General features: G+C 42.2%; 1 protein-coding gene across 1 annotated transcript in view; it reads left to right on the forward strand.

The window, feature by feature from the left end:
• plekhg7 (pleckstrin homology domain containing, family G (with RhoGef domain) member 7) overlaps positions 1-11,505 on the forward strand; it is a 19,846-nt gene continuing 8,341 nt past the window's right edge. The window contains exons 1-8 of the mRNA XM_050074026.1: positions 1-257; positions 882-1,665; positions 3,567-3,589; positions 6,082-6,200; positions 8,572-8,612; positions 8,956-9,057; positions 9,527-9,676; positions 9,922-10,017. Of these exons, the coding sequence (XP_049929983.1) occupies positions 1,018-1,665; positions 3,567-3,589; positions 6,082-6,200; positions 8,572-8,612; positions 8,956-9,057; positions 9,527-9,676; positions 9,922-10,017 (1,179 nt within the window). The 5' untranslated portion in view covers positions 1-257; positions 882-1,017. The remainder of the gene's footprint in view (positions 258-881; positions 1,666-3,566; positions 3,590-6,081; positions 6,201-8,571; positions 8,613-8,955; positions 9,058-9,526; positions 9,677-9,921; positions 10,018-11,505) is intronic.

An 11,505-nucleotide genomic window follows, 5' to 3' on the forward strand; every position in this document is an offset into this window, starting at 1 on the left:
CACAATGCACCTCTCCACTCCCTCCGTCACTGCGCACCACACCGCCCTGTTCCCTCGCTGCCGTGTGTAGTCACAGAGCTCCACACCGTCACAGCACAGGAGACTTTCACCCTCTGAAACCTGCCAGCAGCTCCACACTGACCCTGCCGCTCAGTCTGCCTCCGACACCACCAGCAGCAGCAGCAGCAGCAGGACTCTCCCCGGTCACACTCCGCTTCACCGCCAGTCGTTCCCGTCGTCGCGAGGCGCCGGTGGATGTAAGTAAAGCAGACTTCTTAAAATTTAACAGGCTTCTTTCCGAGCACGTGCGGTTTGTGCTTCCACACAGGTGATATACAGCGCGGTTGCTTGTTAAACTTTATCATACAAGTGTTTATTGTTTCACCTTTGTTGCCTCGTGGATGTGCCGAGTTAAGAGCTCGCGCGGCTTTGAATAAACAATGAAATTAACCTGATATGGCGGAAAAACTTGAATATAAACACAGTGTGGTGTCTTACCTAAAGAGAAAATGAGTATCAGTGTACAAACAGTGGGTCAGATGATAGTCTGAGACAGGAGAGCTGACACAAGGTGCAGCTCTTTGTGTCTCACACCACATTGTCAAGACTTAATGACAAACTATGTAGTCACTGTACTCTGTGTGCTGTGGTAATTGTTCCTACATGGACTGTGTGTACTCCACCTCTGCTTCCTTCAAAGACACACAGATGTGTTAATGCACATTAACCTGCACTCTTTTTATTCTTTAAGGCTGCTTTACTGCCAACTGACCATTTTCAACCCAGCTGAAATTCCCCTTTAGGAGATTAGGAGGCAAGTTGGGCCCAGCCTGCTTCATTTTACTTGTGCGTATTGACACATTTTATCCTCTCCCCCCCAGAAGCTTGAGAGGTGAACAGTGTGAACAGTGCTGGAATGCAACAGGATTATCATCTGACTTTAACACAGAGGAGGCGAAGCGACCAGCCCATTAGATCACACGTTTTCTGCTGCCCTACAATGCCTTTGAGGTTATAATGTCTACGCTGAAGCACGTTATTCTGCAGGAGAAAGACCAGGACGTGGAGAAGAAGCTGGACTGGAGTTACATTGAGTGGGTTGAGAATGAAGACGTCAGCCCAGGTGTGGCGAACGCACAGACACAAACGGACTGGGGGCCTCCTCAGCACAAGGAGTGCCAGACCAGCAACCCCATCATAATGCACATAGATCTCACACGGACACACTCCAAGCTGAGACACACGTCCCTGGTGGACACTGAAGGCTTGGTCGCACCTTTGTTCCAGTTTGACCGGCAGGCCCCTGCACGCATCTCTACGTCTCCCACTTTAAGGAGGATGAGGAGCACCAGACGTCCCCTGATGGATACCCGGGATCCTGTCATGATGGGGAGCACTCGAGAGGAGCCTTCCTCTGAGAGTACGCCATCCCCCACAACCCCCCTGTCCCCAGGACACAGAGTCAAGTCTCCCCTTGCAGCGAGCCCCCTCTATGATGGAGAGATCTGTCTCGATTATCAGCCCATGTCATCATGTGGCCGACAGAGAACCAGATCCTACAGATCAAAGACTTTTGACAACGGTATCACTTCCACCAGACAAGAATGTCACAGTGCTCATCCTACTCTTACTAACAAATTTGGATTTCCTGACAGTGGAGTGCAGGTGAGCGTTTACCAATTGTGATTTTAATTGATGTGTGTGTGTGTGTGTGTGTGTGTGTGTGTGTGTGCACATATTCATTTGATTCCCTAATCATCACGCAACCCTCTCCCCGTCATTACCACGAGTCATGTGCTGTAGTCTGGTGAGGATTTTTTATCCCAAAGCCTACGAATTAAATGGTTACACATTCCTTCCTTGCGGAAACCTTCTCTCCCTCATTCTGCCTTGCCTCCTGCGGTGGTCACTCACAATGCGAGCTTTTGACAGCAAATGAATCAGCAGTTACATGCACTGACAGCTCCGACCAAACCCACTGCCTGGAGAACCCTGGGAAGTGCTCTCCTTGGGCCCCTATTCACCGCAGTCAGCAGTCACCCAATAATGGAGGGGTCAGTGAGCGATGGAAAAAGATAATGGGGAGATCTATTCATCAGCTCGTGGTATTCAAGCGAGCACATTCTCAATAGAGTCCCGACATTCTCCTCAGATATCAGAGGCTTTTGAATCCAAGCCACCACTTAAAACACTGATTCGAATTTGAATGTCTTTGAAAGTGATATAGCAGTGTCGTTAGCAGTAGGTCTTTGCACCCTTCTATTTAATGCTGGGTGCACAGTGAGACAGTGCTAATACGGCATGTAAACAGTGTGATAATTACAGCTTTGGGAACTTCAAAATAAAAGTAAATTAGTGTGTAAAATTATCTGATTTAAACATGTTTTGATTACATGCTCAAAGCCTCAAGGAAATGTTAATCATCTCAGTATGTTTACTGTAATGTAGGAATTCTGCTCATAGCGATGCATTAGCAGAGGTGTCAACTCGAGTCACTCTCAACTCACGAATTTGATGATTTTACGCCCGACTTGACAAAATCAAAAAAGACTTGCAACTCAACTTGGACTTCAACACCAATGTCTCATGACTTCACCGGGACTTGAAGCTTTTGTGTTGAAAATACTTGATCGTCTACTTTACCCTGAAGATTTAAAGGTATGTCATTAAAAGATTGCGCCGCAATTGAATCAATTAATGTTAGCACGACTCACGACCCAGCAAGTCGACACTTAATTCCCGAGATCTACTTAGTTAAAACCAATCCGACAGCATCCAACCAAGTCGCAGGACAGAACCATGAAGAATGAACGCTACATTACGGAGGGCCTGTTGGAAAAAATGATACCAAAGTTAATTTCATTCACGTACAAAAAAATACATGGTGGTCAACAAAAAACAAGAACAAAACTTGGGTTGAAAATTATAGAGACACAACAACATCCAACTTTGTTTGACATTTGAATTTGCTAATATTAGTATACTGTAAAACTTCAATTAAAAGCCTAGTCCCTCTTTAATGCCTAGTCCCTTCTACTAGCCTGGTGTGGCCACACATTTTGACAAATAAAGGCCTGTCTCAATTCGAGGCCTGGTCTGGTTGCTAAGCAGTTCATTGTTTTTATAGAAGTAACCGTTGGCTACCTCAAATTGTGTGTCCACAAGTAATAATTAATAAATTAATTAATAAACAATTTCACTGTATTTCTCGATCTTTGCTGATTAACAGTTTTGTGAAGCTAATGCTTAGCTAATGTTAGCTTAGCAGTTAAGTAACTTTTTAACACTATTTTAAAAAATAAATGCTAATTTTAAAAAGCGTTTGTGATTTTTGTAAATTCTATATATTATTACTCAGTTGTTAAAATGGCATTACACTCAGTGAAAAGCGCTTTATGACTTGTTCAGGACTTGAAACTCGAGGTTTAGGACTTGGGCCTTGAGACTTGAGTGCAAAGACTTGAGACTTACTTATGACTTGCAAAACTGTAACTTTGTTCCACCTCTGTGCATTAGTACAGAGGTTAGTTTTGCATTTCCTGATGACGTTTTTCCTCTCTTCACAGGAAAAGGAGCTTTACCATAGCAGGTGAGTGAACCTTGAGCTGTTTTGCATGTCGTCACAGTGCCCTGTCACCATAGCCAAAAACACCAGGACTTCCCATTCAAGCATGTGAGAACATGTTTGCATATCAGGAACGTAGTAAAATTCCTCCTGTAACTGATAAAACTGGACGACATCACACAAACTTTTTTTTTGTGGTTGTTTTTTTGTCACCTTGACTTTTCTCTAATTTCCATAGTGGACTGCAGCTGCTTCTTTTTCCAAAACACCTGCGTCACATCATTTTCTTAACATGGAATTTGACCTATAACACTGAGCATCGTGAGCGAGGTGCCTTCTGTGGTCGCAGGACACTTGTGTGCGAGGATGATTGGACCTTTTGGTTTAAGGAGCCCCATTGTTCATTCATTGTCGCTCATGTCTTTGTTAATGGGGCATAAGCTTGGTGGGTGAAGTTTTGAGAGTCCCATGGTTATGTATGGGCTAGACAAACCCTCATTAAGGCTGTTTTCTCTTACCGCCACCCACACCCCTCCTAATGGGCTGCCGAGCTCTTCCCCTCACTGGATAATTAGGCAGCTATTGTCCCTGTAATTGCACCCTGGCACTGTGCCTCTTACAGTGACCAGGCCCTGCGAGCCATTGGTTGGGACAGTTTTGTTTTTGGGCATCATTATTTCTCTTGTTGTCCGGGAACAAAACACCCATTTTTACAAGTGCTCTCGGTGGCAGAGAGGCTGACACAGAGAAAGCTTTCTGAGCGGTCACAGAGCAACAAGATGTCATTGTGAGGATGCTGTGGGATGAACTGCAAGGAGGCACTGACCTGGTTTAGAGGAGTAATCGTGCCTTTCTTACTGTCCCATTAGCAACGCATCCTCTACAGTGCTCAGGTGCTGACTATTGTCTGTCCTACTGATTCAGCGCGGCCTGCCTATACATTGATCCTGAAGGGGGGCCTTGTATCAGTTTACCAGGGAGAACACGGCCCCTGCCAGTGAGCGCGATGAACAGTTGGTGCTTTCACAGTTCAACAAAAGTGCCCTGGAGGGAAAAAACGTACCAGCGCGCTCCTGTTCAGCTGCAGACCAACTTATCTTCAAAGTGTACAGGTTGGCCCTGCAGTCATGCGGCCTACTTGTGCATTCAAGTTAGTCTCGTTTGCCTCTTGTGCAACTGTGCAGACACAGAGGCACAAATGCAGCTACTGTACGAGGGGATATTGTGACTCTAAGAAAGAGCATTCGGTCTAACAAAGCAGATTGTGCATATAATAGTAGACCAGTACCACCATTGTTCCCCTTGCTTGCACTTCTGTATTGTATTGTTATAAACAGGGTCATTAGCTCTCATCTCTGAGCCCACTTCCTTATGGTCTGATTATGGTCTGATCACATCCTGATAGTTTTTATGAGGCAGAGTGTGTTGATGTACGCCTGCTGCAATGAGGATGTATTTACAATCTAACAATGGTGCGAAATGGATTCTGTAATTCAAATTTTGTCTCACTATTTCTCCTTTTTCACATCCTTTTCCATCTACTTCTGAATTCTAGATTGTTCTTTTCAAAGGCAAGACCGTGAAATATGCAGAAGTGAAACCGCAGCATGTAGACGCAGGTCACTGACCAGCTAAAAGTGAACCTTACCTTTTGGCAAAACCAGCTTGTCAGGTTGCTGTGCAGCTCATTTCTGCTGACTGCAGCTATGTTGAATGACAAGGAACTTTTTGTTAGCATTGGCACGATTTGATTGTTGGGGTCATCAGTCAAGTTTTACTGCGGTCAGAATTGTTTTATTCTTGCAACAAATGAAAACATTCATGTGGCCTTGCCCTGATAAGATATTTAGTGGGCACATTAAACCACTCTGGCCCTCACAACATGTTTATATTACATTTACAAGGGTCTTTGGTTTTTGATTTCAACACTTGGATGTCCATTTCACTCTGAGCAGTAATCCCTGAAGCCCAACAGCAGAGGATAAGTCAAAACACTTGAGAACAGTGGCTGTTTGAGCTTTGCCTGGGGCTAAAAGGCAGGCCTGTGTTTTTCCAGCCGCAGCAATGCCTCGGTTACTAACTATGAAAAGGAGACCAAGAGGATTATAACTGGCGCACACTGACAGCTCGCCTCCTTCCACACAAATAGGGTGATCCATTAATCAGCAGCTATCCACACATAAGCCCGACACATAACGCTTATCCTTTATAATTTCTGCGACTCATGTTAATCGCCAATTTGCTCCACAATGCAGATGGTATTCCAGTGGTATTTCAACCATGTAAAATGATAAAAGGAATTCTGTTATTTCCTGTGGCTCCACTAAGTCTATTCTCTTTGCACTGTATTACATTTACAATGGAATAATAGTGGTTCTTGTAACAGTGAATCTCAGATGTCCAGTAAGGCTGTTTTAAAAATGTCAGGCGTTAACTGCCAGCTTTAATCTTGTTTGTCAGCCAAAAAGAAGCAGAATACCATCTGAAGACGTAACACCTGTTTACTGTCCCCTCAGGCTTCAGGAAAGGAGACGGAGCTCGGTTGTGGTCAGCTTGCCTGGATTGGATGTTTCACCAGGGGACCTTTTTGTGTCCAATGGAGCAGCTGACATATTAAATGGCTCAAACTTCTCTGGTAAAATTCTATATTGTATTATATATATTTAAAAGGTATCGTTTCTAGCTTTTTGAAGCAAGTGGCTGATCAGTTAAGTGGTGCTTCCTCTTGAAACGATTGGTGTATGTTGCAGTCAATGAACACATCAATGAGCCTCGGCCTTTCAAGAGGAACACCACCTGAATTAAGAATTCCAATATGTTATTTCCGTGGCCTAGGAAAGTCCAATCAATATTTGTGATCATGAACTGCTGTCTCTCAAAGCTAGAAACCAGAGAAGTATGTCTCAAACTTATGATGTCATAGGGTGTAAGGTGTGGAGCTGCTCCATAGACAATTAATGAGAGCCTGATTTTGTGGACCCACAGAATGTTTTTTTTTATTCTTTTTTTATACCCAAACAAGTTTTACTCTTTTGTTTGTGTAGTGCTGAAACAGAAAACGCACCCATATGCTCAGATCATTTCTCTGGGTGCCCTCAGTGTCATCTAGAACATCTTTACTTATTGTCAGTGGAGCAACTCCAGACTTCATGCCCTATGACATCACAAGTTTGACTTTTAGCTGTCTAGTTTTGGGACTGGGAAAGAGTTGTTTATTTGTACTAATATTTTGGGACTGTCTTAGACCATAGGAAAAACATGTATGAATTTTGAAAATGGCTGTAGTTCCCCTGCAAAATAAGCTATTATGTGTGGTAGAGTGCAGCTCAGGACGCATTTTCCTGACCGAGACATTTATAACCAAGCCCGGCCTGACTTGGACAGACTTTGTAAATTTTTAAGTCTATACCCGACCCGAGCCCAATGCAGTTTGTTACCTGATATAGTAATTTACCGCCTCCTGTCTGAAATGTAACTACTGACCTGTGTTGCATTCAGGCGTTGCCACGTAAATAACAAATTCCAGCACTTGAATAGGTCATAGCACAACACAGCAGTAAGTCAAGTGGGCCGAACCCAAACCAAACCCGAGCAAAATTTCTGATTTGTTATCTGAACCCGGCGGGTCCCATCAGGCTCTGGGCAGGTATTCACACACACTGTAACCCATTGTTGCATGTTGCAGCATGTAAGCATCAAAGTTTCGTTGTTTTCCATTCTCCATTAAAGGAATACTTTGCTGATTTTCAACCAGCATTGTATCGTAACAGTGTGGGTAGAATGTATATATTAACTGTGGTAAACCTCCCTCCATCTTACTAGCACCCAGATCTCACTGTCTTTAGAAACATATTTTAGTACGAGAATTTGTGAACAAGAAACGGGCGCCATACTGTTTCCTTACTGTTAAAATGGAGGCTGCAAAAACTGATGTCAAACTGTAAAGCAAAGCAGTGCTGGTAAAATATAAACCAAGATTCTGTCACTGCGTTGCCTATTTCTCATGTCAGTTGTTTCCAGAAACATACTTTAGCTTACTATTTAACTGTAAGTTGAGATCACAGCTGGCAGCTATATTGTTACAGCCAGGCTCACGTTTAGTTTCCCACCAGTAGGTGTGTTAACTGGTCCAGTGTGGTGCAGTGCTTTCTGATAATTGTAGGTTTTCTACCTCTTGAGCAAAATCAAATGCCACAGCCCTTTCATCTCTGTTCTCTCTGGTCATGTAGCACCAATTTTAAAAGTAATTTAATCTTTCTACTGCATAGACAGCCCAGTTTTGTGAAAAGACTATCGTTCCAGCAATGAAATACTTCTTTATACGTTGACCCTTGACCCCTCTGAAGTGAGGAAGATTAGTAACATGGTTTGACTTGAGAAGAAACTGAGTAACAGTTTGAGTAAATGTTTTGCTCTTGATCCTGTATTATTTTTCCAGTAAAGAGACTTTTGTAAGCCTGTCGTTGCTGTTATTTTAGTTGATTTACTGTTCTGTGATGAGCTTTTTTGCTTGACAACTTTTAATTTAAATAAATTGCTTCTTGTAACATAATTTTTCTAGACTAACCTAAATTCAGTTTATAATCCATCACACACCTTGAGCACAAATGCAATTATTCAAATTTAAATTGTCACCAACCCTGTTTTTTTCTGAAGAAGACAATATCCATATTTGCATCCATAGTTGAAGCCAGTTAGACACTTTGAGGCAGATAAATGGAGCTAGCACTAGCATGTGTTTGGCCTCAGATTGAACACGTTAGTGAGCGTATACTTAGTCTGTGTGTTGGTTTGTGGTGCAAAACTTGTACAAATCATGCGCCAAAGACAAAGGCAAGGATTTGTGTACTGCTTTTTATGTAATCCAAACTTTGATCTCAACAGAAAAAGTCCACCACAGTTGTAACCCTCACACAAAGATTTGTTTGTTTGATTTGAACCCTATTCTCCATGATCAGTATTTTATATTTATGCTTTTTTTTTGTTTGTTTGTTTGTTTTTTACAGATACTAAGAAGTTAAAGTGGCCCTTTTCGCGGCGTAGTACGGTAGGTGTGTTGTTTGTCTGTTAGTTGTTGTTGCGTGTGGCTGGTGCCAATGCTGTGCCTGTGGTTTTGTTCTGATGTACTTTGTTTTAGCCGTGGGCAGTTGGTTTGGACATTGTTCTCTGACCCACTTCTCAAAGCAGATTAATGTGGTTACTCTTATCCCTTTTGCCCCACACTGCTTTTGTAATTGGTCAACACTGTAAAAACAGAACTTGAGCAAAACTTGTTAGTTTAGTTTTTGAACGTTGTTCTTCAACGGTGTGTCAAACACGTCCATAACTGAAAATCCTTTCTTAAAATCTGCCTAATGTAATAACTGTATGTGTTTTCCTTTATATTTCAGACTAAAGGGAAGTCGCAGACAGGCACGGCGTTAGATATTGCGAAATATCTCTCAACATTACAGATTCAGGACTGGAGAGACTCTGACCTTCGGAGGTATAAGGTGAGAAATGAGCCTTGTCACCAGGAAAAGCCCTTAAGCATCCAGGCTGTTTGTTATGTAAATCAGCGTGCCGGTCCTGACTGTGCAGTGACTCCTAATGCAAGCAAAGTCACAGTTTGAACTAAGAGAGCCAGATTTCCAATCCAAATAGATCTCAGTGTTCAACAAGTGACTCAGACATAGCAGGACGGCACTTAGAGGGAAGCTCCTGCAATGTTTCTGCAAGAACCTGAAATTCTAGGCAGTAACCAGTGAGGTCGACCCTGCACGCGTATATAAACAAACACTAAGGTATGCTTAAGTGTGTCAGGGTGGGGGTAGGAACTGCACAGTGACAGAATATACAGTTTTTATTCTAACACACTTTCTGGGGTGGAAATAAAACTGTTATTTTCCTGTTTAAGTCTGTCGTAGTAGTTTTTATTTTTGCCGAATAAATTGATTTGTCTTTCTGCCCGTCTGTGTGCAGGACTACTCTCTGGCGGAGTTCCTGCGGGACCAGTCTTCCCAGGTGAGCGCTGACTCCGACCCTCAGGGCTTCAAGAGACACGAAGCCATCTGGGAACTCTTCACCAGCGAATGTGTTTACTTCCTGGATCAGCTCATGGTTCTCAAAGAGGTGACTGTTCACACAAAGCCTCAGAAAGCACACGCACATGCAAATACACACACACACACACGGGACCACAAATAAATAGACCAAACCCAAATGAAACCCAACACCTGCCGCTTTGTCTTTTTCGTGTTGTCGCTGAATTCCTGTCAGTGAGGTTCGTGTAAAAGTCTCTTTAGGATTAGAAATTTAATGCTCGCACAACAGATAGTGTGAGCCTGTTATTCCTCTGTCTTCTTTGCTGCTCTCAGGTGTTTCTGGCTACACTCACAAACCTGCAGATGAGGAGCTGCCTGACTGATGTCGACTCCTGGAGGCTGTTTGCAAACCTCAATGAGCTCTGCCTGGTGAGACATGATGCAAATAAGTAGCGTGAGGCCTGTTAGTTTCAGGTGTGTTATGTAAATAATTACAGGCAACAGCAGCCTTCAGTGTTATACTGTAATAACACCTGTTTGTTGTGCAGCATCAGAAGGGAAAAGAAAGCCAGTCTCACCTCTGTTTTACACATGGAAAAGTGCTTTCAATTAAAAAAGATGATTTATTTATTCATTTATTAAAGCTTTATTTAACCAGGAAAGCTTCATTGAGATTGAAAATCATTTTTCAGGAGGCACACACAGCAGGGAGTGATAGATGACCCACATAAAACAGATAATACAAGATACAGTACGTTACACAATCAGAATTAAACTGAAAAGCTGTAAATAATATTCATAATAAAATCACAGAAAGGATTTCGAGACAACCTAAATACAACATAACAGCTGTATAAACCCATTAAAATAAAGAACAATATAAAACAGTAACATAATGTGTGACCAACGTCATCATAAGTAACAAAACTAAACTAAAACTAGGCGTGGAAAAACATTTTGAATAACTGACATTAAAATAAAAGCTAGACTTAAGGATTAAACAAAAACTAACTCACATGATATCGTGTACTAACTAAAAAACTAAAATTAACTAACTAATGCCTTTAGTGTTAGTTCAAATTTGTCAACACAACACACACATGGAGGCATTGGTGCATATGTTTGTTGAGACTGACATGTCTATGTGACTGTGAGTCAGTTGCCTTCACAAAATGCTTTGTCTGTATTGTCATATTCTGAACTTGCTAATAACTCTTGTACCTGACAAAAACTACACTATTATAATTAAAAACTGTAACTAATACTGAAACAATAAAAACTAAACTGAAACAAACCAACTGAAACTAAACTGAATTTAAAAGATGGAAAATGAAATGAAAATAAGAATAAATAACTTTGTGTGACATAAATAGTGTTTTTATTGTTAGAACTCAACTCAGGTGATGAGGACTAGAGTCAGTCTCCATATTACACTGAACAAAAATATAAACGCAACACTTTTGTTTTTGCTCCCATTTTTCTTGGGCTGAACTCAAAGATCTAAAACTTTTTCTATATACACAAAAGACCATTTCCCCTCAAATATTGTTCACAAATCTGTCTAAATCTGTGTTAGTGAGCACTTCTCCTTTGCCGAGATAATCCATCCCACCTCACAGGTGTGGCATATCAGGATACTGATTAGACAGCATGATTATTGCACAGGTGTGCCTTAGGCTGGCCACAATAAAAGGCCACTCTAAAATGTTCAGTTTTATCACACAGCACAATGCCAGATGTCGCAAGTTTTGAGGGAGCGTGCAATTGGCATGCTGACTGCAGGAATGTCCACCAGAGCTGTTGCCCGTGAATTGAATGTTCATTTCTCTACCATAAGCCGTCTCCAAAGGCGTTTCAGACAATTTGGCAGTACATCCAACCGGCCTCACAACCGCAGACCACGTTTAACCACACCAG

This window comes from Epinephelus moara, chromosome 20, assembly GCF_006386435.1.
Source record: "Epinephelus moara isolate mb chromosome 20, YSFRI_EMoa_1.0, whole genome shotgun sequence".
In the NCBI taxonomy this organism is placed as follows: Eukaryota; Metazoa; Chordata; class Actinopteri; order Perciformes; family Serranidae; genus Epinephelus; species Epinephelus moara.